Genomic DNA, 27,598 nt, shown 5'->3' on the forward strand with positions numbered 1-27,598 from the left:
CAGTTCCCAACAACATCAGGATCATCTTTAGCGTCAGGATCATCTTTTGCATCAGGATCATCTTTTGCATCAGGATCATCTTTAGCGTCAGGATCATCTTTAGCGTCAGGATCCTCTTTAGCATTTTTGGCATCTGGATCATCTTTAGCATCAGGATCATCTTTTGCATCAGGATCATCTTTGGCATCAGGATCCTCTTTAGCGTCAGGATCATCTTGAGCGTCAGGATCATCTTTAGCATCAGGATCATCTTTGGCATCAGGATCATCTTTAGCGTCAGGATCATCTTTAGCGTCAGGATCATCTTAGCATCTTTGGCATCAGGATCCTTTTTAGCATCAGGATCATCTTTGGCATCAGGATCATCTTTAGCGTCATGATCATCTTAGCATCTTTGGCATCAGGATCCTCTTTAGCATCAGGATCATCTTTAACATCAAGATCATCTTTAGCGTCAGGATCATCTTTAGCATCAGGATCATCTTTAACATCAAGATCATCTTTAGCGTCAGGATCATCTTTTGCATCAGGATCATCTTTAGCGTCAGGATCATCTTTAGCGTCAGGATCCTCTTTAGCATTTTTGGCATCAGGATCATCTTTAGCATCAGGATCATCTTTAGCGTCAGGATCATCTTTTGCATCAGGATCATCTTTGGCATCAGGATCCTCTTTAGCGTCAGGATCATCTTTAGTGTCAGGATCATCTTTAGCATTTTTGGCATCAGGATCATCTTTAGCATCAGGATCATCTTTGGCATCAGGATCATCTTTAGCGTCAGGATCATCTTTAGCGTCAGGATCATCTTTAGCGTCAGGATCATCTTTGGCATCAGGATCATCTTTAGCGTCAGGATCATCTTTAGCGTCAGGATCATCTTTAGTGTCAGGATCATCTTTAGCATTTTTGGCATCAGGATCATCTTTAGCATCAGGATCATCTTTGGCATCAGGATCATCTTTAGCGTCAGGATCATCTTTAGCGTCAGGATCATCTTAGCATCTTTGGCATCAGGATCATCTTTAGCGTCAGGATCATCTTTAGCGTCAGGATCATCTTTGGCTTCAGGATCATCTTTGGCGTCAGGATCATCTTTGGCGTCAGGATCATCTTTGGCTTCAGGATCATCTTTGGCGTCAGGATAATCTTTAGCATCTTTGGCATCAGGATCATCTTTAGCTTCAGGATCATCTTTAGCTTCAGGATCATCTTTGGCGTCAGGATCATCTTTAGCATCTTTGGCATCAGGATCATCTTTAGCTTCAGGATCATCTTTGGCGTCAGGATCATCTTTAGCATCTTTGGCATCAGGATCATGTTTAGCGTGAGGTAGTATAATGATTGATTAACAGGGTATGAAGTAAGGACATCATATCCCTCCCCACAGGAGGAGACTGAGCTCACCCGGAACAAACCGGAGCTGGAATCTCTGAAGGCTGAGCAGCAGAAGGCTGAGAGAGAAGGTGGTGATGATGATGATGGTGTTGATGATGAGGAAGGAAACGACCATCACAAGCACGGCTCTGATGATGAAGACGGCCCTTCATTTGCTCGCCTCAGAGATGAGGGAGTGAAGCTGGAGCCTTACGATGAGGAGCAGGAGGCTGGGAAGGAGGAGGACATTTCTGGCTCTGGGTAGGTGGTTCTATCCCCCTGGGGCTGGGGTTTGTAGACTGTGCTGTTGATGGGGGGGGGGGGGGGGGGGGGTTGCACAATTACAGAAACTTTCCTAAAATCACCAGGAAATCCTGGTTGGAGGAAGGGGATCTTCAGACCAGGATTTCTGGAAAAGCTTATTTAGGGAAGTTTCTGGAATTTTGCAACCCTAGTGGTGATATCCTTAGGATGTGTCTGTATTTGTGGAAGTCTTCAGCCGATCGGGTTCAACGACGTTCTGTTGGAATAGTAGACCCGATATCATTCAGTCGTGTATTCATTAACTACACTTCCAATTATTGTAGAACATTAATCAGTAGCAGAAGACAGGTCCTTGAAAGAGCAAAGAACATGGAATATGCCAGTACTCGGTATCTATGCAAAAATAGCATTTTCCATTTGAAATATATATTTTTCACTCTTGATACTTATGTTGCCTTAAACGTAATGCCATAATTCTATAGGCATTCCCTGTCAGCTAAAGAGTTGCGGCTGTGAGTCTGCTAGCTAGCTTCATTAGGTAGTTGACCCTCTTTAACCACGGTTAACCTGCTGTAGACCGGCAGCTTCCCTCCTGGACCCTGGCTGGGCTCTGCTCTACTACCCCTCTATTACCCTGGCTGGGCTCTGCTCTACTACCCCTCTATTACCCTGGCTGGGCTCTGCTCTACTACCCCTCTATTACCCTGGCTGGGCTCTGCTTTACTGCCCATCTACCCTCTATTGTTCTGGCTGAGCTCTACTGCCCCTCTATTGTTCTGGCTGCTGGCTGAGCTCTGCTTTACTGCCCCTCTACCCTCTATTGTTCAAGCTGAGCTCTGTTCTACTACCCCTCTATTGTTCTGGCTGAGCTCTACTGCCCCTCTATTGTTCTGGCTGCTGGCTGAGCTCTGCTACTGCCCCTCTACTCTCTATTGTTCTGGCTGGGCTCTGTTCTACTACCCCTCTATTGTTCTGGCTGAGCTCTGCTACTGACCCTCTACTCTCTATTGTTCAGACTGAGCTCTACTCTACTGCCCCTCTACTCTCTATTGTTCTGGCTGAGCTCTACTCTACTATACCTCTACTCTCTATTGTTCTGGCTGAGCTCTACTCTACTACACCTCTACTCTCTATTGTTCTGGCTGAGCTCTACTCTACTACACCTCTACTCTCTATTGTTCTGGCTGAGCTCTACTCTACTACACCTCTACTCTCTATTGTTCTGGCTGGGCTCTGCTTTACTGCCCCTCTACTCTCTATTGTTCTGGCTGAGCTCTGCTCTACTACCCCTCTATTGTTCTGGCTGAGCTCTGCTCTACTACCCCTCTATTGTTCTGGCTGTGCTCTACTGCCCCTATATTGTTCTGGCTAAACTCTACTGCCCATCTAATGTTCTGGCTGAGCTCTACTCTACTGCCTCGATTGTTCTAGCTGAGCTCTACTGCCCCTCTATTGTTCTGGCTGAGCTATACTCTACTACCCCTTCACCCTCTATTGTTCTGGCTGAGCTCTACTCTACTACCCCTCCACCCTCTATTGTTCTGGCTGAGATCTGCTCTACTGCCCCTCTATTGTTCTGGCTGAGCTCTACTCTACTACCCCTCTACTCTCTATTGTTCTGGCTGAGCTCTACTCTACTACCCCTCTACTCTCTATTGTTCTTGCTGTGCTCTACTGCCCCTCTATTGTTCTAGCTGAGCTCTACTGCCCGTCTATTGTTCTGGTTGAGCTCTTCTGCCCGTTTATTGTTCTGGCTGAGCTCTACTGCCCCTCTATTGTTCTAGCTGAGCTCTACTTCCCGTCTATTGTTCTGGCTGAGCTCTACTGCCCCTCTATTGTTCTGGATGAGTTCTACTGCCCCTCTATTGTTCTGGCTGAGCTCTACTCTACTACCCCTCTACTCTCTATTGTTCTGGCTGAGCTCTACTGCCCCTATATTGTTCTGGATGAGTTCTACTGCCCCTCTATTGTTCTGGCTGAGCTCTACTCTACTACCCCTCTACTCTATTGTTCTGGCTGAGCTCTACTGCCCCTCTATTGTTCTAGCTGAGCTCTACTGCCCGTCTATTGTTCTGGTTAAGCTCTTCTGCCCGTTTATTGTTCTGGCTGAGCTCTACTGCCCCTCTATTGTTCTTGCTGAGCTCTACTGCCCCTCTATTGTTCTAGCTGAGCTCTACTTCCCGTCTATTGTTCTGGCTGAGCTCTACTGCCCCTCTATTGTTCTAGCTGAGCTCTACTGCCCCTCTATTGTTCTGGCTGAGCTCTACTGCCCCTATATTGTTCTAGCTGAGCTCTACTGCCCCTCTATTGTTCTAGCTGAGCTCTACTGCCCCTCTATTGTTCTAGCTGAGCTCTACTGACCGTTTATTGTTCTAGCTGAGCTCTACTGCCCCTCTATTGTTCTAGCTGAGCTCTACTGCCCATTTATTGTTCTGGCTGAGCTCTACTGCCCCTCTATTGTTCTAGCTGAGCTCTACTCTACTACCCCTCTACTCTCTATTGTTCTGGCTGAGCTCTACTGCCCCTATATTCTTCTGGATGAGTTCTACTGCCCCTCTATTGTTCTGGCTGAGCTCTACTCTACTACCCCTCTACTCTCTATTGTTCTGGCTGAGCTCTACTGCCCCTCTATTGTTCTAGCTGAGCTCTACTGCCCGTCTATTGTTCTGGTTGAGCTCTACTGCCCCTATATTGTTCTAGCTGAGCTCTACTGCCCCTCTATTGTTCTAGCTGAGCTCTACTGCCCGTTTATTGTTCTAGCTGAGCTCTACTGCCCCTCTATTGTTCTAGCTGAGCTCTACTGCCCGTTTATTGTTCTGGCTGAGCTCTACTGCCCCTCTATTGTTCTAGCTGAGCTCTACTGCCCCTCTATTGTTCTAGCTGAGCTCTACTGCCCCTCTATTGTTCTAGCTGAGCTCTACTTCCCGTCTATTGTTCTGGCTGAGCTCTACTGCCCCTCTATTGTTCTAGCTGAGCTTTACTGCCCGTTTATTGTTCTGGCTGAGCTCTACTGCCCCTCTATTGTTATGGATGAGCTCTACTGCCCCTCTATTGTTCTGGCTGAGCTCTACTCTACAACCCCTCTACTCTCTATTGTTCTGGCTGAGCTCTACTCTACTACCCCTCTACCCTCTATTGTTCTGGCTGAGCTCTGCTCTACTACCCCTCTATCCTCTGTGCCCCACTAGTACAGTTTCTGTGCCCCTCTTCATGTCTCAGCCAGTGCCCGCAGCAGGGACGGCTCTAAGTACTAAAATCTTGACGGCCTCTACTCTATTTAAAGTGCATGCTGTGGTACATCTCTGTCTCTCCATCTCTGTTTTTCCATCTCTCCGTTCATTAGGACTGTTTAGGCAGACACGCGGCTGAGGCTGCCCAGTCAGCTAGTCAACTGCAGAGCTCTGGTTTTCATTCTGACCCTTGTTGTATTCTAGACGATTTTCTACTTGAACAAAAACATCAGGACAATATCCTCTTGCTGTGTTTAGTCCTGCATCTGAGCCAGTTATTTGTAAAGGAAGAGAATGACAATATCTATCAAAAGAATGACATTTATTTTGTTTTGACTGGATTCTTTAAGAAAAACGAGATTTCAGTGTTAGAGGTGTGGTTCGATGTGGCAGTTGCTAATGTTTGTCCCCCATGAGACACCATATGAACAAAGCCATTATCACTTCCTGAAAATTGTCAGAATAAATTTAAGATGACTCAAGAAATCTGTAATTAATTTTGACGTTTTTTTTTTTTTGCAGAGGAGGTTTTACTCACGCTATTTTACATCTAGCTACGATGTTTGGTACAGTATGTCTCAAGTAAATGTCTGACATGCTGTCTAATGCCATTGAAATCCTTGGGCCCAAACAGTAAATAATAATAAAATAAAATAAATCAATGGTTAAGCGTTCTCAGTGTAAACTTAAATGACTAAAACCCAGATATAAAGTATGTAGAAACGAATAATAGACCTATATATTTTTATTATATAAACTTTAAGAACGAAACAATCACCAAAATAAAAGATAGACAATCAGGGACAATAAAACATTTCAATAACAATGATTTTGGCAGTTTTGATTTTGTTATTTTGTTTGAACAAAAGAACACAGTAGAGTAGCTGTGGTAAAATGGGATGGCAGGAAATGTAATTAAAAACTGTTTTCTTGCAACTCCATGAAGAATATTGTAGAATCACAGGAAATTAGCTTTGAAACTGCCAAATGTGTAGAATTCGAAGATCTTAGCTTTAAAAATGTATCTCAACTCCATGGAGAATGTTGTAGAATCACAGGAAATTAGCTTAAAAATGCTCACATTTCTCGACTCTACCAAAATGGGTCACCTCTGCCACGCCCTCTGCCACCTAAGCCTCGTTTTGATCTGGAATAAAATCTGTTATGTATCATGTGTTAGTGATCATTGTTGAAATCAAATCAGTTTTGGACAATACTGACTTCAAATCAGTTTTGGACAATACTGACTTCAAATCAGTTTTGGTACAATACTGACTTAAATTCAGTTTTGGACAATACTGACTTCAAATCAGTTTTGGACAATACTGACTTCAAATCAGTTTTGGACAATACTGACTTCAAATCAGTTTTGGACAATACTGACTTCAAATCAGTTTTGGACAATACTGACTTCAAATCAGTTTTGGTACAATACTGACTTCAAATCAGTTTTGGACAATACCGACTTCAAATCAGTTTTGGACAATACCGACTTCAAATCAGTTTTGGACAATACTGACTTCAAATCAGTTTTGGACAATACTGACTTCAAATCAGTTTTGGACAATACTGACTTCAAATCAGTTTTGGACAATACTGACTTCAAATCAGTTTTGGACAATACTGACTTCAAATCAGTTTTGGACAATACTGACTTCAAATCAGTTTTGGACAATACTGACTTCAAATCAGTTTTGGTACAATACTGACTTAAATTCAGTTTTGGACAATACTGACTTCAAATCAGTTTTGGACAATACTGACTTCAAATCAGTTTTGGACAATACTGACTTCAAATCAGTTTTGGACAATACTGACTTCAAATCAGTTTTGGACAATACTGACTTCAAATCAGTTTTGGACAATACTGACTTCAAATCAGTTTTGGACAATACTGACTTCAAATCAGTTTTGGACAATACTGACTTCAAATCAGTTTTGGACAATACTGACTTCAAATCAGTTTTGGACAATAATGACTTTGGACAATACTGGAATAAATGTTTCTATGTCACATATGACATTTTCTTTGAGAGAAGTTGGTTCTCCAGTTCAATTCTGTTTTAAACGAGAAAGAGACTGAAGCATGAATGAGTCACCAGGGTTTGTGGAGTCCATATCTGATCCTACTTGAACGAGACATCCAGGGTAGAGCTGGGTCGATAAACCAAAAAATGATCCACACCGACCCAACCAATCGAGGACGTTTTACTGATATTGATAATGGCGATAAGTAGCTTTTACCAGAGTAATGTGAAATTTTAAGTCTGCTAATATGAGCTATTGCTAATGGGACAATTGATGACTGCAACATTCAGAGTAGTAGTTGTAAGGGTAATGTAATAAAAAATTGCCAGTGCACATTTATCGTTCAACTTGTCGTTATCGTGTTATGAATTACTGTCCATAACAGCGCTGTACACCGGCAGCAGGGTAGCCTAGTGGTTAGAGCGTTGGACAAGGTACAAGGTACAAATCTGTCGTTCTGCCCCACTGTTCCTAGGCCGTCATTGAAAATAAGAATTTGTTCTTAACCTTGCCTAGTTAAATAAAAGCCGGCACTCTACACCGGCGTCTTGTAGCCGGCACTCTACACCGGCGTCTTGTAGCCGGCACTCTACACCGGCGTCTTGTAGCTGGCACTCTACACCGGCGTCTTGTAGCTGGCACTCTACACCGGCGTCTTGTCCGGCGTCTTGTAGCTGGCACTCTACACCAGCGTCTTGTAGCTGGCACTCTACACCGGCGTCTTGTAGCTGGCACTCTACACCGGCGTCTTGTAGCTGGCACTCTACACCGGCGTCTTGTCCGGCGTCTTGTCCGGCGTCTTGTAGCCGGCACTCTACACCGGCGTCTTGTAGCTGGCACTCTACACCGGCGTCTTGTAGCTGGCACTCTACACCGGCGTCTTGTAGCTGGCACTCTACACCGGCGTCTTGTAGCTGGCACTCTACACCGGCGTCTTGTCCGGCGTCTTGTAGCCGGCACTCTACACCGGCGTCTTGTCTGGTGTCTTGTCCGGCGTCTTGTCCGGCGTCTTGTAGCCGGCACTCTACACCGGCGTCTTGTCTGGTGTCTTGTCTGGCGTCTTGTCTGGGATCTTGTCCGGCGTCTTGTAGCCGGCACTCTACACCGGCGTCTTGTCTGGTGTCTTGTCTGGCGTCTTGTCCGGCATCTTGTCCGGCGTCTTGTAGCCGGCACTCTACACCGGCGTCTTGTCTGGTGTCTTGTCTGGCGTCTTGTCCGGCGTCTTGTCCGGCGTCTTGTCCGGCGTCTTGTAGCCGGCACTCTACACCGGCGTCTTGTCTGGTGTCTTGTCTGGCGTCTTGTCCGGCATCTTGTCCGGCGTCTTGTAGCCGGCGCTCTACACCGGCGTCTTGTCTGGTGTCTTATCTGGCGTCTTGTCCGGCATCTTGTCCGGCGTCTTGTAGCCGGCGCTCTACACCGGCGTCTTGTTATCTTGTCAATTTCTCTGCTACTTGTCAAAACGTATTTAGGAAGTAGAGGGCAGTTTGGCGATGACCCATTTAGGCAGTCATCTTTATTATCCATAGAGTGGGAAGTAGGATTTCCTGTTGTGCCAAAACTGAGACGTTTGTTCTGGTGACTAAAATGTACTGAGGTTGATTGTGAAGGGACAGACCCACCTGTCAGTACTGTAGGCATAGTTGTGTTGCTGTAGGTTCACTGTAGACAGAGGAGAAGAGAGAAGGCAGTATTTAACAAGGCTCAGTGAGTGTCCTGCTTGGAACAGAGCAGACCATGTGAGCTAGGACGCCCTGTTGGCTCTCAGTTGATTTGAAATGCTTGACGTGGTTCCGGACTTTACTGCCGTACTTCATATGAGAAGTCTGCATTTTCATGTGTGGCAGCAGTAGTCGTTTTTTTCTGTGGAACAAACAGCTGACTGAAGACGGCCTGGGCATTTGTGCTGTTGAGTCCGTTTCTGCAGTAACATGGAAACTTTGTTGTAGCAAGCGAGTCTTCGGTTGCCCAGGCAACAAGCCCCTCCCTGCAGCAGCGCACATGACAATAGAATGAATTGTATGGGAACCGCTTACCTCCGGCAATATGACTGGTAAACTCGCAATGGCTGCCTGGTATTGTGATGCAATGATTTCCATGGTAACGTAGAATGATGTTAACTGATGTAGCTCATACTTTTGTATTTTTTTTAAATGTCAGTTGAGTTGAATCAATAAATCAGAGCACATATTGAATGGTGTGATATTTTAACAGTTATAGCTGTAACCGCAGTCATTTGTCTGACCAATAACCATCATACAAAACTCCATGACAGTCACAGCCCTAGTTGTGGGCGTTGACCTGGATTTGGACATGTTGACTGTACTTCCTGTCTCACGTTACTACTGCGTCTGCACGCTGCAACAGCCTCAAACTGCTGTGCCGCTAAGCTGTGCTTTGCTGTGCCAACCTGCATAATCTTCCTCAGTGTCCTGAAACCCTTCCCACCACCCCTCCCCTCTCTCCAGCTCTGACTGTGTACTATAGCACCCCCTTGTGGCTGTTATACCTACTACAACTCAACCGAAACCTAAAGTCAATGAGTGCAAATGAGTTGTGATGGGTATGTGGTGTCTGGATGATGAAGGTTAGCTGTAATGATAAGTCCGTATAGGACCAGACCTAGGCTAGATAATGTATGGTTTTTATAAAGGAAGTCTTTGTAGCATAGTGGTATTTATGTATTATAACGCTGATACTGTCCCAATTATGAATATTTATCGAAAAAGGAAGAAGAGAGGGTTAGGAAGCAGGCTGATGACCACTGGAGACAAGACCTGAGGGTTGGGTAGGCTATGGGGGTTATTTAGTAGTTGTGGCTTGGAGGCTAGGGGGGTTATTTAGTAGTTGTGGCTTGGAGGCTAGTGGGGTTATTTAGTAGTTGTGGCTTGGAGGCTAGTGGGGTTATTTAGTAGTTGTGGCTTGAAGGATTGGGGGTTATTTAGTTGTAGTGGCTTGGAGGCTAGGGGGGTTATTTAGTACTAGTGGCTTGGAGGCTAGGGGGGGTATTTAGTACTAGTGGCTTGGAGGCTAGGGGGTTATTTAGTAGTTGTGGCTTGAAGGATTGTGGGTTATTTAGTTGTAGTGGCTTGGAGGCTAGGGGGGTTATTTAGTAGTTGTGGCTTGAAGGATTGGGGGTTATTTAGTAGTTGTGGCTTGAAGGATTGGGAGTTATTTAGTAGTAGTGGCTTGGAGGTTGAAGAGGCTAGGGGGTATTTAGTAGTAGTGGCTTGGAGGCTATGGGGGTTATTTAGTAGTAGTGGCTTGGAGGCTAGGGGGTTATTTAGTAGTAGTGGCTTGGAGGCTATGGGGGTTATTTAGTAGTAGTGGCTTGGAGGCTATGGGGGTTATTTAGTAGTAGTGGCTTGGAGGCTAGGGGGTTATTTAGTAGTAGTGGCTTGGAGGCTGGGGGGTTATTTAGTAGTAGTGGCTTGGAGGCTAGGGGGTTATTTAGTAGTTGTGGCTTGGAGGTTGAGGAGGCTAGAGGGGTTATTTAGTAGTAGTGGCTTGGAGGTTGAGGAGGCTAGGGGGGCTATTTAGTAGTAGTGGCTTGGAGGCTGGGGGGTTACTTAGTAGTAGTGGCTTGAAGGCTGGGGGTTATTTTAGTAGTAGTGGCTTTGAGGCTAGGTGGATTATTTAGTAGTAGTGGCTTGGAGGCTAGGGGGTTATTTAGTAGTAGTGGCTTGGAGGCTAGGGGGGTTATTTAGTTGTAGTGGCTTGGAGGCTGGGGGGTTATTTAGTAGTAGTGGCTTGGAGGCTAGGGAGGTTATTTAGTAGTAGTGGCTTGGAGGCTGGGGGTTATTTAGTAGTAGTGGCTTGGAGGCTAGGGGGTTATTTAGTAGTAGTGGCTTGGAGGTTGAGGAGGCTAGGGGGGCTATTTAGTAGTAGTGGCTTGGAGGCTGGGGGGTTACTTAGTAGTAGTGGCTTGAAGGCTGGGGGTTATTTTAGTAGTAGTGGCTTTGAGGCTAGGGGGATTATTTAGTAGTAGTGGCTTGGAGGCTAGGGGGGTTATTTAGTAGTAGTGGCTTGGAGGCTAGGGGGGGGTTATTTAGTAGTAGTGGCTTGGAGGCTAGGGGGGTTATTTAGTAGTAGTGGCTTGGAGGCTAGGGGGGGTTATTTAGTAGTAGTGGCTTGGAGGCTAGGGGGGTTATTTAGTAGTAGTGGCTTGGAGGCTAGGGGGTTATTTAGTTGTAGTGGCTTGGAGGCTGGGGGGTTATTTAGTAGTAGTGGCTTGGAGGCTAGGGGGTTATTTAGTAGTTGTGGCTTGGAGGTTGAGGAGGCTAGAGGGGTTATTTAGCAGTAGTGGCTTGGATGTTGAGGAGGCTAGGGGGGCTATTTAGTAGTAGTGGCTTGGAGGCTAGGGGGTTATTTATTTGTAGTGGCTTGGAGGCTAGGGGGGTTATTTAGTAGTAGTGGCTTGGAGGTTGAGGAGGCTAGGGGGGCTATTTAGTAGTAGTGGCTTGGAGGCTAGGGGGTTACTTAGTAGTAGTGGCTTGAAGGCTGGGGGTTATTTTAGTAGTAGTGGCTTTGAGGCTAGGGGGATTATTTAGTAGTAGTGGCTTGAAGGCTAGGGGGGGTTATTTAGTAGTAGTGGCTTGGAGGCTAGGGGGGTTATTTAGTACTCGTGGCTTGGAGGCTATCGGGGTTATTTAGTAGTAGTGGCTTGGAGGCTAGGGGGGTTATTTAGTAGTAGTGGCTTGGAGGCTAGGGGGGTTATTTAGTAGTAGTGGCTTGGAGGCTAGGGGGGGTATTTAGTAGTAGTGGCTTGGAGGCTAGGGGGGTTATTTAGTAGTAGTGGCTTGGAGGTTAGGGGGGGTTATTTAGTAGTAGTGGCTTGGAGGCTAGGGGGGTTATTTAGTAGTAGTGGCTTGGAGGCTAGGGGGGTTATTTAGTAGTAGTGGCTTGGAGGCTATGGGGGTTATTTAGTAGTTGTGGCTTGGAGGCTAGGGGGGTTATTTAGTAGTAGTGGCATGGAGGCTAGGGGGGTTATTTAGTAGTAGTGGCTTGGAGGCTAGGGGGGTTATTTAGTAGTAGTGGCTTGGAGGTTGAGGTGGCTAGGGGGTTATTTAGTAGTAGTTGCTTGGAGTCTGGGGGGTTATTTAGTAGTAGTGGCTTGGAGGCTGGGGGGTTATTTAGTAGTAGTGGCTTGGAGGCTAGGGGGGTTATTTAGTAGTTGTGGCTTGAAGGATTGGGGGTTATTTAGTTGTAGTGGCTTGGAGGTTGAGGAGGCTGGGGGGTTATATTGTAGTTGTGGCTTGGAGGCTGGGGGGTTATTTAGTAGTAGTGGCTTGGAGGCTAGGGGGTTATTTAGTAGTTGTGGCTTGAAGGATTGGGGGCTATTTAGTAGTAGTGGCTTGAAGGCTGGGGGGTTACTTAGTAGTAGTGTCTTTGAGGCTAGGGGGATTATTTAGTAGTAGTGTCTTGGAGGCTAGGGGGATTATTTAGTAGTAGTGGCTTGGAGGCTAGGGGGGTTATTTAGTAGTAGTGGCTTGGAGGCTAGGGGGTTATTTAGGGGGCTATTTAGTAGTAGTGGCTTGGAGGCTGGGGGGTTACTTAGTAGTAGTGGCTTGAAGGCTGGGGGTTATTTTAGTAGTAGTGGCTTTGAGGCTAGGGGGACTATTTAGTAGTAGTGGCTTGGAGGCTAGGGGGGTTATTTAGTAGTAGTGGCTTGGAGGCTAGGGGGTTATTTAGTAGTAGTGGCTTGGAGGCTAGGGGGGTTATTTAGTTGTAGTGGCTTGGAGGCTGGGGGGTTATTTAGTAGTAGTGGCTTGGAGGCTAGGGAGGTTATTTAGTAGTAGTGGCTTGGAGGCTGGGGGGTTATTTAGTAGTAGTGGCTTGGAGGCTAGGGGGTTATTTAGTAGTTGTGGCTTGGAGGTTTAGGAGGCTAGAGGGGTTATTTAGTAGTAGTGGCTTGGAGGTTGAGGAGGCTAGGGGGCTATTTAGTAGTAGTGGCTTGGAGGCTGGGGGGTTACTTAGTAGTAGTGGCTTGAAGGCTGGGGGTTATTTTAGTAGTAGTGGCTTTGAGGCTAGGGGGATTATTTAGTAGTAGTGGCTTGGAGGCTAGGGGGGTTATTTAGTAGTAGTGGCTTGGAGGCTAGGGGGGTTATTTAGTAGTAGTGTCTTTGAGGCTATGGGGGTTATTTAGTAGTAGTGGCTTGGAGGTTATGGGGGTTATTTAGTACTCGTGGCTTGGAGGCTATGGGGGTTATTTAGTAGTTGTGGCTTGGAGGCTAGGGGGGTTATTTAGTAGTAGTGGCTTGGAGGCTAGGGGGGTTATTTAGTACTCGTGGCTTGGAGGCTATGGGGGTTATTTAGTAGTAGTGGCTTGGAGGCTATGGGGGTTATTTAGTAGTAGTGGCTTGGAGGTTATGGGGGTTATTTAGTACTCGTGGCTTGGAGGCTATCGGGGTTATTTAGTAGTAGTGGCATGGAGGCTAGGGGGGTTATTTAGTAGTAGTGGCTTGGAGGCTGGTGGGGTTATTTAGTAGTAGTGGCTTGGAGGTTGAGGTGGCTAGGGGGTTATTTAGTAGTAGTTGCTTGGAGGCTGGGGGGTTATTTGGTAGTAGTGGCTTGGAGGCTGGGGGGTTATTTAGTAGTAGTGGCTTGGAGGCTAGGGGGGTTATTTAGTAGTTGTGGCTTGAAGGATTGGGGGTTATTTAGTTGTAGTGGCTTGGAGGTTGAGGAGGCTGGGGGGTTATATTTTAGTTGTGGCTTGGAGGCTGGGGGGTTATTTAGTAGTAGTGGCTTGGAGGCTAGGGGGGTTATTTAGTAGTTGTGGCTTGAAGGATTGGGGGCTATTTAGTAGTAGTGGCTTGAAGGCTGGGGGTTATTTTAGTAGTAGTGGCTTTGAGGCTAGGGGGATTATTTAGTAGTAGTGGCTTGGAGGCTAGGGGGGTTATTTAGTAGTAGTGGCTTGAAGGCTGGGGGTTATTTTAGTAGTAGTGGCTTTGAGGCTAGGGGGATTATTTAGTAGTAGTGGCTTGGAGGCTAGGGGGGTTATTTAGTAGTAGTGGCTTGGAGGCTAGGGGGTTATTTAGTAGTAGTGGCTTGGAGGTTGAGGAGGCTAGGGGGGCTATTTAGTAGTAGTGGCTTGGAGGCTGGGGGGTTACTTAGTAGTAGTGGCTTGGAGGCTAGGGGGGGTTATTTAGTAGTAGTGGCTTGGAGGCTAGGGGGGTTATTTAGTAGTAGTGGCTTGGAGGCTAGGGGGGTTATTTAGTAGTAGTGGCTTGGAGGCTATGGGGGTTATTTAGAAGTAGTGGCTTGGAGGCTAGGGGGGTTATTTAGTAGTAGGGCTTGGAGGCTAGGGGGGTTATTTAGTAGTAGTGGCTTGGAGGCTATGGGGGTTATTTAGTAGTAGTGGCTTGGAGGTTATGGGGGTTATTTACTACTCGTGGCTTGGAGGCTATCGGGGTTATTTAGTAGTAGTGGCATGGAGGCTAGGGGGGTTATTTAGTAGTAGTGGCTTGGAGGCTAGGGGGGTTATTTAGTAGTAGTGGCTTGGAGGTTGAGGTGGCTAGGGGGTTATTTAGTAGTAGTTGCTTGGGGGCTGGGGGGTTATTTAGTAGTAGTGGCTTGGAGCCTGGGGGGTTATTTAGTAGTAGTGGCTTGGAGGCTAGGGGGGTTATTTAGTAGTTGTGGCTTGAAGGATTGGGGGTTATTTAGTTGTAGTGGCTTGGAGGTTGAGGAGGCTGGGGTGTTATATTGTAGTTGTGGCTTGGAGGCTGGGGGGTTATTTAGTAGTAGTGGCCTGGAGGCTAGGGGGGTTATTTAGTAGTTGTGGCTTGAAGGATTGGGGGCTATTTAGTAGTAGTGGCTTGAAGGCTGGGGGGTTACTTAGTAGTAGTGGCTTGGAGAGTGGGGGTTATTTTAGTAGTAGTGGCTTTGAGGCTAGGGGGATTATTTAGTAGTAGTGGCTTGAAGGCTGGGGGTTATTTTAGTAGTAGTGGCTTTGAGGCTAGGGGGATTATTTAGTAGTAGTGGCTTGGAGGCTAGGGGGGTTATTTAGTAGTAGTGGCTTGGAGGCTAGGGGGTTATTTAGTAGTAGTGGCTTGGAGGTTGAGGAGGCTAGGGGGGCTATTTAGTAGTAGTGGCTTGGAGGCTGGGGGGTTACTTAGTAGTAGTGGCTTGAAGGCTGGGGGTTATTTTAGTAGTAGTGGCTTTGAGGCTAGGGGGATTATTTAGTAGTAGTGGCTTGGAGGCTAGGGGGGTTATTTAGTAGTAGTGGCTTGGAGGCTAGGGGGTTATTTAGTAGTAGTGGCTTGGAGGCTAGGGAGGTTATTTAGTAGTAGTGGCTTGGAGGCTGGGGGGTTATTTAGTAGTAGTGGCTTGGAGGCTAGGGGGTTATTTAGTAGTTGTGGCTTGGAGGTTTAGGAGGCTAGAGGGGTTATTTAGTAGTAGTGGCTTGGAGGTTGAGGAGGCTTTGGGGCTATTTAGTAGTAGTGGCTTGGAGGCTGGGGGGTTACTTAGTAGTAGTGGCTTGAAGGCTGGGGGTTATTTTAGTAGTAGTGGCTTTGAGGCTAGGGGGATTATTTAGTAGTAGTGGCTTGGAGGCTAGGGGGGTTATTTAGTAGTAGTGGCTTGGAGGCTAGGGGGGGTTATTTAGTAGTACTGGCTTGGAGGCTAGGGGGGTTATTTAGTAGTAGTGGCTTGTAGGCTTTGGGGGTTATTTAGTAGTAATGGCTTGGAGGTTATGGGGGTTATTTAGTACTCGTGGCTTGGAGGCTATCGGGGTTATTTAGTATTAGTGGCTTGGAGGCTAGGGGGGTTATTTAGTAGTAGTGGCTTGGAGGCTAAGGGGTTAATTTAGTAGTAGTGGCTTGGAGGCGGCTAGGGGGTTATTTAGTAGTAGTGGCTTGGAGGCTCGGGGGGGTTATTTAGTAGTAGTGGCATGAAGGATTGGGGGTTATTTAGTTGTAGTGGCTTGGAGGCTAGGGGGGTTATTTTGTAGTTTTGGCTTGGAGGCTAGGGGGGTTATTTAGTAGTAGTGGCTTGGAGGCTAGGGGGGTTATTTTGTAGTAGTGGCTTGGAGGTTGAGGAGCCTAGAGGGGTTATTTAGTAGTAGTGGCTTGGAGGTTGAGGAGGCTAGGGGGGCTATTTAGTAGTAGTGGCTTGGAGGCTGGGGGGTTACTCAGTAGTAGTGGCTTGGAGACTGGGTGTTATTTTAGTAGTAGTGGCTTGGAGGCTAAGGGGGTTATTTAGTAGTAGTGGCTTGAAGGCTAGGGGGGTTATTTAGTAGTAGTGGCTTGGAGGCTAAGTGGGTCATTTAGTAGTAGTGGCTTGGAGGCTAGGGGGGTTATTTAGTAGTAGTGGCTTGGAGGTTGAGGTGGCTAGGGGGGTTATTTAGTAGTAGTTGCTTGGAGGCTGGGGGGTTATTTAGTAGTAGTGGCTTGAAGGCTAGGGGGGGTATTTAGTAGTAGTTGCTTGGAGGCTGGGGGGTTATTTTGTAGTTGTGGCTTGGAGGCTGGGGGGTTATTTAGTAGTAGTGGCTTGGAGGCTAGGGGGGTTATTTAGTAGTTGTGGCTTGAAGGATTGGGGGTTATTTAGTTGTAGTGGATTGGAGGTTGAGGAGGCTAGAGGGGTTATTTAGTAGTAGTGGCTTGGAGGTTGAGGAGGCTACGGGGGCTATTTAGTAGTAGTGGCTTGAAGGCTGGGGGGTTACTTAGTAGTAGTGGCTTGGAGAGTGGGGGTTATTTTAGTAGTAATGGCTTTGAGGCTAGGGGGATTATTTAGTAGTAGTGGCTTGGAGGCTAGGGGGGTTATTTAGTAGTAGTGGCTTGGAGGCTAGGGGTGGTTATTTAGTAGTACTGGCTTGGAGGCTAGGGGGGTTATTTAGTAGTAGTGGCTTGGAGGCTAAGGGGGTCATTTAGTAGTAGTGGCTTGGAGACGGCTAGGGGGTCATTTAGTAGTAGTGGCTTGGAGGCTGGGGGGTTATTTTGTAGTTGTGGCTTGGAGGCTGGGGGGTTATTTAGTAGTAGTGGCATGAAGGATTGGGGGTTATTTAGTTGTAGTGGCTTGGAGGCTAGGGGGTTATTTAGTAGTTGTGGCTTGGAGGTTGAGGAGTCTAGAGGGGTTATTTAGTAGTAGTGGCTTGGAGGTTGAGGAGGCTAGGGGGGCTATTTAGTAGTAGTGGCTTGGAGGCTGGGGGGTTACTTAGTAGTAGTGGCTTGAAGGCTGGGGGTTATTTTAGTAGTAGTGGCTTTGAGGCTAGGGGGATTATTTAGTAGTAGTGGCTTGGAGGCTAGGGGGTTATTTAGTAGTAGTGGCTTGGAGGCTAGGGGGGGTTATTTAGTAGTAGTGGCTTGGAGGCTAGGGGGGTTATTTAGTAGTAGTGGTTTGGAGGCTATTGGGGTTATTTAGTAGTAATGGCTTGGAGGTTATGGGGGTTATTTAGTACTCGTGGCTTGGAGGCTATCGGGGTTATTTAGTAGTAGTGGCTTGGAGGCTAGGGGGGTTATTTAGTAGTAGTGGCTTGGAGGCTAGGGGGGTTATTTAGTAGTAGTGTCTTGGAGGCTAGGGGGGTTATTTAGTAGTAGTGGCTTGGAGGCTAAGGGGTTCATTTAGTAGTAGTGGCTTGGAGGAGGCTAGGGGGTTATTTAGTAGTAGTGGCTTGGAGGCTGGGGGGGGAGTTATTTAGTAGTAGTGGCATGAAGGATTGGGGGTTATTTAGTTGTAGTGGCTTGGAGGCTAGGGGGGTTATTTTGTAGTTTTGGCTTGGAGGCTAGGGGGGTTATTTAGTAGTAGTGGCTTGGAGGCTAGGGGGGTTATTTTGTAGTAGTGGCTTGGAGGTTGAGGAGCCTAGAGGGGTTATTTAGTAGTAGTGGCTTGGAGGTTGAGGAGGCTAGGGGGGCTATTTAGTAGTAGTGGCTTGGAGGCTGGGGGGTTACTCAGTAGTAGTGGCTTGGAGACTGGGTGTTATTTTAGTAGTAGTGGCTTGGAGGCTAAGGGGGTTATTTAGTAGTAGTGGCTTGAAGACTAGGGGGGTTATTTAGTAGTAGTGGCTTGGAGGCTAGGGGGGTTATTTAGTAGTAGTGGCTTGGAGGCTAAGTGGGTCATTTAGTAGTAGTGGCTTGGAGGCTAGGGGGGTTATTTAGTAGTAGTGGCTTGGAGGTTGAGGTGGCTAGGGGGGTTATTTAGTAGTAGTTGCTTGGAGGCTGGGGGGTTATTTAGTAGTAGTGGCTTGAAGGCTAGGGGGGGTATTTAGTAGTAGTTGCTTGGAGGCTGGGGGGTTATTTTGTAGTTGTGGCTTGGAGGCTGGGGGGTTATTTAGTAGTAGTGGCTTGGAGGCTAGGGGGGTTATTTAGTAGTTGTGGCTTGAAGGATTGGGGGTTATTTAGTTGTAGTGGATTGGAGGTTGAGGAGGCTAGAGGGGTTATTTAGTAGTAGTGGCTTGGAGGTTGAGGAGGCTACGGGGGCTATTTAGTAGTAGTGGCTTGAAGACTGGGGGGTTACTTAATAGTAGTGGCTTGGAGAGTGGGGGTTATTTTAGTAGTAGTGGCTTTGAGGCTAGGGGGATTATTTAGTAGTAGTGGCTTGGAGGCTAGGGGGGTTATTTAGTAGTAGTGGCTTGGAGGCTAGGGGTGGTTATTTAGTAGTACTGGCTTGGAGGCTAGGGGGGTTATTTAGTAGTAGTGGCTTGGAGGCTAAGGGGGTCATTTAGTAGTAGTGGCTTGGAGACGGCTAGGGGGTCATTTAGTAGTAGTGGCTTGGAGGCTGGGGGGTTATTTTGTAGTTGTGGCTTGGAGGCTGGGGGGTTATTTAGTAGTAGTGGCATGAAGGATTGGGGGTTATTTAGTTGTAGTGGCTTGGAGGCTAGGGGGTTATTTAGTAGTTGTGGCTTGGAGGTTGAGGAGTCTAGAGGGGTTATTTAGTAGTAGTGGCTTGGAGGTTGAGGAGGCTAGGGGGGCTATTTAGTAGTAGTGGCTTGGAGGCTGGGGGGTTACTTAGTAGTAGTGGCTTGAAGGCTGGGGGTTATTTTAGTAGTAGTGGCTTTGAGGCTAGGGGGATTATTTAGTAGTAGTGGCTTGGAGGCTAGGGGGGTTATTTAGTAGTAGTGGCTTGGAGGCTAGGGGGGGTTATTTAGTAGTAGTGGCTTGGAGGCTAGGGGGGTTATTTAGTAGTAGTGGTTTGGAGGCTATTGGGGTTATTTAGTAGTAATGGCTTGGAGGTTATGGGGGTTATTTAGTACTCGTGGCTTGGAGGCTATCGGGGTTATTTAGTAGTAGTGGCTTGGAGGCTAGGGGGGTTATTTAGTAGTAGTGGCTTGGAGGCTAGGGGGGTTATTTAGTAGTAGTGGCTTGGAGGCTAGGGGGGTTATTTAGTAGTAGTGGCTTGGAGAATAAGGGGTTCATTTAGTAGTAGTGGCTTGGAGGAGGCTAGGGGGTTATTTAGTAGTAGTGGCTTGGAGGCTGGGGGGGGGGGGTTATTTAGTAGTAGTGGCATGAAGGATTGGGGGTTATTTAGTTGTAGTGGCTTGGAGGCTAGGGGGGTTATTTTGTAGTTTTGGCTTGGAGGCTAGGGGGGTTATTTAGTAGTAGTGGCTTGGAGGCTAGGGGGGTTATTTTGTAGTAGTGGCTTGGAGGTTGAGGAGCCTAGAGGGGTTATTTAGTAGTAGTGGCTTGGAGGTTGAGGAGGCTAGGGGGGCTATTTAGTAGTAGTGGCTTGGAGGCTGGGGGGTTACTCAGTAGTAGTGGCTTGGAGACTGGGTGTTATTTTAGTAGTAGTGGCTAGGAGGCTAAGGGGGTTATTTAGTAGTAGTGGCTTGAAGGCTAGGGGGGTTATTTAGTAGTAGTGGCTTGGAGGCTAGGGGGGTTATTTAGTAGTAGTGGCTTGGAGGTTGAGGAGGCTAGGGGGCTATTTAGTAGTAGTGGCTTGGAGGCTGGGGGGTTACTTAGTAGTAGTGGCTTGAAGGCTGGGGGTTATTTTAGTAGTAGTGGCTTTGAGGCTAGGGGGATTATTTAGTAGTAGTGGCTTGGAGGCTAGGGGGGTTATTTAGTAGTAGTGGCTTGGAGGCTAGGGGGGGTTATTTAGTAGTACTGGCTTGGAGGCTAGGGGGGTTATTTAGTAGTAGTGGCTTGGAGGCTATGGGGGTTATTTAGTAGTAGTGGCTTGGAGGTTATGGGGGTTATTTAGTACTCGTGGCTTGGAGGCTATCGGGGTTATTTAGTATTAGTGGCTTGGAGGCTAGGGGGGTTATTTAGTAGTAGTGGCTTGGAGGCTAAGGGGTTAATTTAGTAGTAGTGGCTTGGAGGCGGCTAGGGGGTTATTTAGTAGTAGTGGCTTGGAGGCTCGGGTGGGTTATTTAGTAGTAGTGGCATGAAGGATTGGGGGTTATTTAGTTGTAGCGGCTTGGAGGCTAGGGGGGTTATTTTGTAGTTTTGGCTTGGAGGCTAGGGGGGTTATTTAGTAGTAGTGGCTTGGAGGCTAGGGGGGTTATTTTGTAGTAGATGCTTGGAGGTTGAGGAGCCTAGAGGGGTTATTTAGTAGTAGTGGCTTGGAGGTTGAGGAGGCTAGGGGGGCTATTTAGTAGTAGTGGCTTGGAGGCTGGGGGGTTACTCAGTAGTAGTGGCTTGGAGACTGGGTGTTATTTTAGTAGTAGTGGCTTGGAGGCTAAGGGGGTTATTTAGTAGTAGTGGCTTGAAGGCTAGGGGGGTTATTTAGTAGTAGTGGCTTGGAGGCTAGGGGGGTTATTTAGTAGTAGTGGCTTGGAGGCTAAGGGGGTCATTTAGTAGTAGTGGCTTGGAGGCTAGGGGGGTTATTTAGTAGTAGTGGCTTGGAGGTTGAGGTGGCTAGGGGGGTTATTTAGTAGTAGTTGCTTGGAGGCTGGGGGGTTATTTAGTAGTAGTGGCTTGAAGGCTAAAGGGGTATTTAGTAGTAGTTTCTTGGAGGCTGGGGGGTTATTTTGTAGTTGTGGCTTGGAGGCTGGGGGGTTATTTAGTAGTAGTGGCTTGGAGGCTAGGGGGGTTATTTAGTAGTTGTGGCTTGAAGGATTGGGGGTTATTTAGTTGTAGTGGATTGGAGGTTGAGGAGGCTAGAGGGGTTATTTAGTATTAGTGGCTTGGAGGTTGAGGAGGCTAGGGGGGCTATTTAGTAGTAGTGGCTTGAAGGCTGGGGGGTTACTTAGTAGTAGTGGCTTGGAGAGTGGGGGTTATTTTAGTAGTAGTGGCTTTGAGGCTAGGGGGATTATTTAGTAGTAGTGGCTTGGAGGCTAGGGGGGTTATTTAGTAGTAGTGGTTTGGAGGCTATTGGGGTTATTTAGTAGTAGTGGCTTGGAGGTTATGGGGGTTATTTAGTACTCGTGGCTTGGAGGCTATCGGGGTTATTTAGTAGTAGTGGCTTAGAGGCTAGGGGGGTTATTTAGTAGTAGTGGCTTGGAGGCTATGGGGGTTATTTAGTAGTAGTGGTTTGGAGGCTAGGGGGGTTATTTAGTCGTAGTGGCTTGAGGGCTAGGGGGGATATTTACTAGTAGTGGCTTGGAGGCTAGGGTGGGTATTTACTAGTAGTGGCTTGGAGGCTGAGGGGGTCATTTAGTAGTAGTGGCTTGGAGGCTAGGGGGGTTATTTAGTAGTAATGGCTTGGAGGCTAAGGGGTTATTTAGTAGTAGTGGTTTGGAGGCTAGGGGGGTTATTTAGTCGTAGTGGCTTGAGGGCTAGGGGGGATATTTACTAGTAGTGGCTAGGAGGCTAGGGTGGGTATTTACTAGTAGTGGCTTGGAGGCTGAGGGGGTTATTTAGTAGTAGTGGCTTGGAGGCTAGGGGGGGTTATTTAGTAGTAGTGGCTTTAGTAGTAGTGGCTTGGAGGCTATGGGGGTTATTTAGTAGTAGTGGCTTGGAGGATTTGGGGGTTATTTAGTACTAGTGGCTTGGAGGCTATGGGGGTTATTTAGTAGTAGTGGCTTGGAGGCTAGGGGGGTTATTTAGTAGTAGTGGTTTGGAGGTTGAAGAGGCTAGGGAGGTTTTTTAGTAGTAGTGGCTTGGAGGCTAGGTGGGTTATTTAGTAGTAGTGGCTTGGAGGCTAGGGGGGTTATTTAGTAGTAGTGGCTTGGAGGCTAGGTTTTTTTTTTACTAGTAGTTATTTGGAGGCTGGGGGGTTATTTAGTAGTAGTGGCTTGGAGTTTGAGGAGAATAGGGGGGTTATTTAGTAGTAGTGTGTTTGGAGGCTAGGGGGGGTTATTTAGTAATAGTGGTTTGGAGACTAGGGGGTTATTTAGCCGTAGTGGCTTGGAGGCTAGGGGGGTATTTATTCGTAGTGGCTTAGGGGGCTGGGGGGGGGGGGGGGTTATTTAGTAATAGTGGCTTGGAGGGAGGGGACACTATGGAAGTATTTTAGTTGTAATGGTTTGGAGTCCAGGGGGGTTGTTTTGTAGTAGTGGCTTGGAGGCTAGGGGTGTTATTTAGTAGTAGTGGCTTGGAGGTTGAGGTGGCTAGGGGGGTTATTTAGTAGTAGTTGCTTGGAGGCTGGGGGGTTATTTAGTAGTAGTGGCTTGAAGGCTAGGGGGGTATTTAGTAGTAGTTTCTTGGAGGCTGGGGGGTTATTTTGTAGTTGTGGCTTGGAGGCTGGGGGGTTATTTAGTAGTAGTGGCTTGGAGGCTAGGGGGGTTATTTAGTAGTTGTGGCTTGAAGGATTGGGGGTTATTTAGTTGTAGTGGATTGGAGGTTGAGGAGGCTAGAGGGGTTATTTAGTAGTAGTGGCTTGGAGGTTGAGGAGGCTAGGGGGGCTATTTAGTAGTAGTGGCTTGAAGGCTGGGGGGTTACTTAGTAGTAGTGGCTTGGAGAGTGGGGGTTATTTTAGTAGTAGTGGCTTTGAGGCTAGGGGGATTATTTAGTAGTAGTGGCTTGGAGGCTAGGGGGGTTATTTAGTAGTAGTGGTTTGGAGGCTATTGGGGTTATTTAGTAGTAGTGGCTTGGAGGTTATGGGGGTTATTTAGTACTCGTGGCTTGGAGGCTATCGGGGTTATTTAGTAGTAGTGGCTTAGAGGCTAGGGGGGTTATTTAGTAGTAGTGGCTTGGAGGCTATGGGGGTTATTTAGTAGTAGTGGTTTGGAGGCTAGGGGGGTTATTTAGTCGTAGTGGCTTGAGGGCTAGGGGGGATATTTACTAGTAGTGGCTTGGAGGCTAGGGTGGGTATTTACTAGTAGTGGCTTGGAGGCTGAGGGGGTCATTTAGTAGTAGTGGCTTGGAGGCTAGGGGGGTTATTTAGTAGTAATGGCTTGGAGGCTAAGGGGTTATTTAGTAGTAGTGGTTTGGAGGCTAGGGGGGTTATTTAGTCGTAGTGGCTTGAGGGCTAGGGGGGATATTTACTAGTAGTGGCTAGGAGGCTAGGGTGGGTATTTACTAGTAGTGGCTTGGAGGCTGAGGGGGTTATTTAGTAGTAGTGGCTTGGAGGCTAGGGGGGGTTATTTAGTAGTAGTGGCTTTAGTAGTAGTGGCTTGGAGGCTATGGGGGTTATTTAGTAGTAGTGGCTTGGAGGATTTGGGGGTTATTTAGTACTAGTGGCTTGGAGGCTATGGGGGTTATTTAGTAGTAGTGGCTTGGAGGCTAGGGGGGTTATTTAGTAGTAGTGGTTTGGAGGTTGAAGAGGCTAGGGAGGTTTTTTAGTAGTAGTGGCTTGGAGGCTAGGTGGGTTATTTAGTAGTAGTGGCTTGGAGGCTAGGGGGGTTATTTAGTAGTAGTGGCTTGGAGGCTAGGTTTTTTTTTACTAGTAGTTATTTGGAGGCTGGGGGGTTATTTAGTAGTAGTGGCTTGGAGTTTGAGGAGAATATGGGGGTTATTTAGTAGTAGTGTGTTTGGAGGCTAGGGGGGGTTATTTAGTAATAGTGGTTTGGAGACTAGGGGGTTATTTAGCCGTAGTGGCTTGGAGGCTAGGGGGGTATTTATTCGTAGTGGCTTAGGGGGCTGGGGGGGGGGGTTATTTAGTAATAGTGGCTTGGAGGGAGGGGACACTATGGAAGTATTTTAGTTGTAATGGTTTGGAGTCCAGGGGGGTTGTTTTGTAGTAGTGGCTTGGAGGCTGAGGGGTCTAGGTGTGTTATTTAGTAGAAGTTGCTTGGAGGCTGAGGGGGCTAGGTTTGTTCTTTAGTAGAAGTGGCTTGTAGGCTGGGGAGTTATTTAGTAGAAGTGGCTTGGAGGCTGGGGGATTTAGTAGTAGTGGCCTGGAGGCTAGGGGGGTTATTTAAATAGAAGTGGCTTGGAGGCTGGGGGGTTATTTAGTAGAAGTGGCTTGGAGGCTGGGGGGTTATTTACTAGTAGTGGCTTGGAGGCTAGGGGGGTTATTTAGTAGTAGTGGCTTGGAGGCTAGGGGTGTTATTTAGTAGTAGTGGCTTGGGCCTAAGGGTGTTATTTAGTAGTAGTGGCTTGGAGACAAGGAGGGTTATTTAGAAGTAGGTGCTTGGAGTCTAGGAGGGTTATTTATTAGTATGTCCTTGGAGGCTAGGTGTGTTCTTTAGTAGAAGTGGCTTGGAGGCTGAGGGGGCTAGGTGTGTTCTTTAGTAGAAGTGGCTTGGAGGTTGAGGAGGCTAGGGGGGTTATTTAGTAGTAGGTGCTTGGAGTCTAGGAGGGTTATTTATTAGTATGTCCTTGGAGGCTAGGAGGGTTATTTAGTAGTATGTGCTTGGAGGCTGAGGGGGCTAGGTGTGTTCTTTAGTAGAAGTGGCTTGGAGGCTGAGGGGGCTAGGTGTGTTCTTTAGTAGAAGTGGCTTGGAGGCTGAAGGGGCTAGGTGTGTTCTTTAGTAATAGTGGCTTGGAGGCTGAGGGGGCTAGGTGTGTTCTTTAGTAGAAGTGGCTTGGAGGCTGAGGGGGCTAGGTGTGTTCTTTAGTAGAAGTGGCTTGGAGGCTGAAGAGGCTAGGTGTGTTATTTAGTAGTAGTGGCTTGGAGGTTTTGGAAGCTAGGGGGTTAATTTGTAGCAATGGCTTGGAGGCTAGGGGGGTTATTTAGTAGTAGTGGCTTGGAGGCTAAGGGGTTATTTAGTAGTAGTGGCTTGGCGGCTAGGGGGGTTATTTAGTAGTAGTGGCTTGAGGGCTAGGGGGGATATTTACTAGTAGTGGCTTGGAGGCTATGGGGGTTATTTAGTAGTAGTGGCTTGGAGGCTATGGGGGTTATTTAGTAGTAGTGGTTTGGAGGCTAGGGGGGTTATTTAGTCGTAGTGGCTTGAGGGCTAGGGGGGATATTTACTAGTAGTGGCTTGGAGGCTAGGGTGGGTATTTACTAGTAGTGGCTTGGAGGCTGAGGGGGTCATTTAGTAGTAGTGGCTTGGAGGCTAGGGGGGTTATTTAGTAGTAATGGCTTGGAGGCTAAGGGGTTATTTAGTAGTAGTGGCTTGGAGGCTAGGGGGGTTATTTAGTAGTAGTGGCTTGGAGGCTAGGGGGGCTATTTAGTAGAAGTGGCTTGGAGGCTAAGGGGTTATTTAGTAGTAGTGGCTTGGAGGCTGGGGGGTTATTTACTAGTAGTGGCTTGGAGGCTAGGGGGGGGGGGTATTTAGTAGTAGTGGCATGGAGGCTAGGGGGGGTTATTTAGTAGAAGTGGCTTGGAGGCTGGGGGGTTATTTACTAGTAGTGGCTTGGAGGCTAGGGGGGTTATTTAGTAGTAGTGGCTTGGAGGCTAAGGGGTTATTTAGTAGTAGTGGCTTGGCGGCTAGGGGGGTTATTTATTAGTAGTGGCTTGGAGGCTAGGGGTGTTATTTAGTAGAAGTGGCTTGGAGGCTGGGGAGTTATTTAGTAGAAGTGGTTTGGAGGCTGGGGGATTTAGTAGTAGTTGCTTGGAGGCTAGGAGGGTTATTTAGTAGTAGTGGCTTGGAGGCTAGGGGGGTTATTTAGTAGAAGTGGCTTGGAGGCTGGGGGGTTATTTACTAGTAGTGGCTTGGAGGCTAGGGGGGGTATTTAGTAGTAGTGGCATGGAGGCTAGGGGGGGTTATTTAGTAGAAGTGGCTTGGAGGCTGGGGGGTTATTTACTAGTAGTGGCTTGGAGGCTAGGGTTTTTTTTTACTAGTAGTTATTTGGAGGCTGGGGGGTTATTTAGTAGTAGTGGCTTGGAGTTTGAGGAGAATAGGGGGGTTATTTAGTAGTAGTGTGTTTGGAGGCTAGGGGGTGTTATTTAGTAATAGTGGTTTGGAGGCTAGGGGGTTATTTAGTCGTAGTGGCTTGGAGGCTAGGGGGGTATTTATTCGTAGTGGCTTAGGGGGCTAGGGGGGGGGGGGTTATTTAGTAATAGTGGCTTGGAGGGAGGGGACACTATGGAAGTATTTTAGTTGTAATGGTTTGGAGTCCAGGGGGGTTGTTTTGTAGTAGTGGCTTGGAGGCTGAGGGGTCTAGGTGTGTTATTTAGTAGAAGTTGCTTGGAGGCTGAGGGGGCTAGGTTTGTTCTTTAGTAGAAGTGGCTTGTAGGCTGGGGAGTTATTTAGTAGAAGTGGCTTGGAGGCTGGGGGATTTAGTAGTAGTGGCCTGGAGGCTAGGGGGGTTATTTAAATAGAAGTGGCTTGGAGGCTGGGGGGTTATTTAGTAGAAGTGGCTTGGAGGCTGGGGGGTTATTTACTAGTAGTGGCTTGGAGGCTAGGGGGGTTATTTAGTAGTAGTGGCTTGGAGGCTAGGGGTGTTATTTAGTAGTAGTGGCTTGGGCCTAGGGGTGTTATTTAGTAGTAGTGGCTTGGAGACAAGGAGGGTTATTTAGAAGTAGGTGCTTGGAGTCTAGGAGGGTTATTTATTAGTATGTCCTTGGAGGCTAGGTGTGTTCTTTAGTAGAAGTGGCTTGGAGGCTGAGGGGGCTAGGTGTGTTCTTTAGTAGAAGTGGCTTGGAGGTTGAGGAGGCCAGGGGGGTTATTTAGTAGTAGGTGCTTGGAGTCTAGGAGGGTTATTTATTAGTATGTCCTTGGAGGCTAGGAGGGTTATTTAGTAGTATGTGCTTGGAGGCTGAGGGGGCTAGGTGTGTTCTTTAGTAGAAGTGGCTTGGAGGCTGAGGGGGCTAGGTGTGTTCTTTAGTAGAAGTGGCTTGGAGGCTGAAGGGGCTAGGTGTGTTCTTTAGTAGAAGTGGCTTGGAGGCTGAAGGGGCTAGGTGTGTTCTTTAGTAATAGTGGCTTGGAGGCTAGGTGTGTTATTTGGTAGAACTGGATTCGAGGCTATGGGAGTAATTTATTAATATTCTTTTGGTGGCTACAGGGGTTATTTAGTAGTAGTGGCTTGGAGGTTTTGGAAGCTAGGGGGTTAATTTGTAGCAATGGCTTGGAGGCTAGGGGGGTTATTTAGTAGTAGTGGCTTGGAGGCTAAGGGGTTATTTAGTAGTAGTGGCTTGGCGGCTAGGGGGGTTATTTAGTAGTAGTGGCTTGAGGGCTAGGGGGGATATTTACTAGTAGTGGCTTGGAGGCTATGGGGGTTATTTAGTAGTAGTGGCTTGGAGGCTATGGGGGTTATTTAGTAGTAGTGGTTTGGAGGCTAGGGGGGTTATTTAGTCGTAGTGGCTTGAGGGCTAGGGGGGATATTTACTAGTAGTGGCTTGGAGGCTAGGGTGGGTATTTACTAGTAGTGGCTTGGAGGCTGAGGGGGTCATTTAGTAGTAGTGGCTTGGAGGCTAGGGGGGTTATTTAGTAGTAATGGCTTGGAGGCTAAGGGGTTATTTAGTAGTAGTGGCTTGGAGGCTAGGGGGGTTATTTAGTAGTAGTGGCTTGGAGGCTAGGGGGGCTATTTAGTAGAAGTGGCTTGGAGGCTAAGGGGTTATTTAGTAG

General features: G+C 47.3%; 1 protein-coding gene and 1 long non-coding RNA gene across 8 annotated transcripts in view; both read left to right on the plus strand.

Moving 5' to 3' along the window:
- Positions 1–27,598, plus strand: part of arid4b (AT-rich interaction domain 4B) — a 214,190-nt gene that overhangs the window by 135,710 nt on the left and 50,882 nt on the right. For all 7 annotated transcript variants that reach the window (XM_036945928.1, XM_036945930.1, XM_036945933.1 and 4 more), the window contains one exon: positions 1,389–1,636. In XM_036945928.1, the coding sequence (XP_036801823.1) occupies positions 1,389–1,636 (248 nt within the window). The remainder of the gene's footprint in view (positions 1–1,388; positions 1,637–27,598) is intronic.
- LOC118939496 lies at positions 23,796–27,141 on the plus strand. The gene is made up of 3 exons (XR_005036412.1): positions 23,796–23,954; positions 24,322–24,561; positions 26,606–27,141. It is a non-coding gene; the product is annotated as an uncharacterized LOC118939496 (long non-coding RNA).

This window comes from Oncorhynchus mykiss, chromosome 16, assembly GCF_013265735.2.
Source record: "Oncorhynchus mykiss isolate Arlee chromosome 16, USDA_OmykA_1.1, whole genome shotgun sequence".
NCBI lineage: Eukaryota > Metazoa > Chordata > Actinopteri > Salmoniformes > Salmonidae > Oncorhynchus > Oncorhynchus mykiss.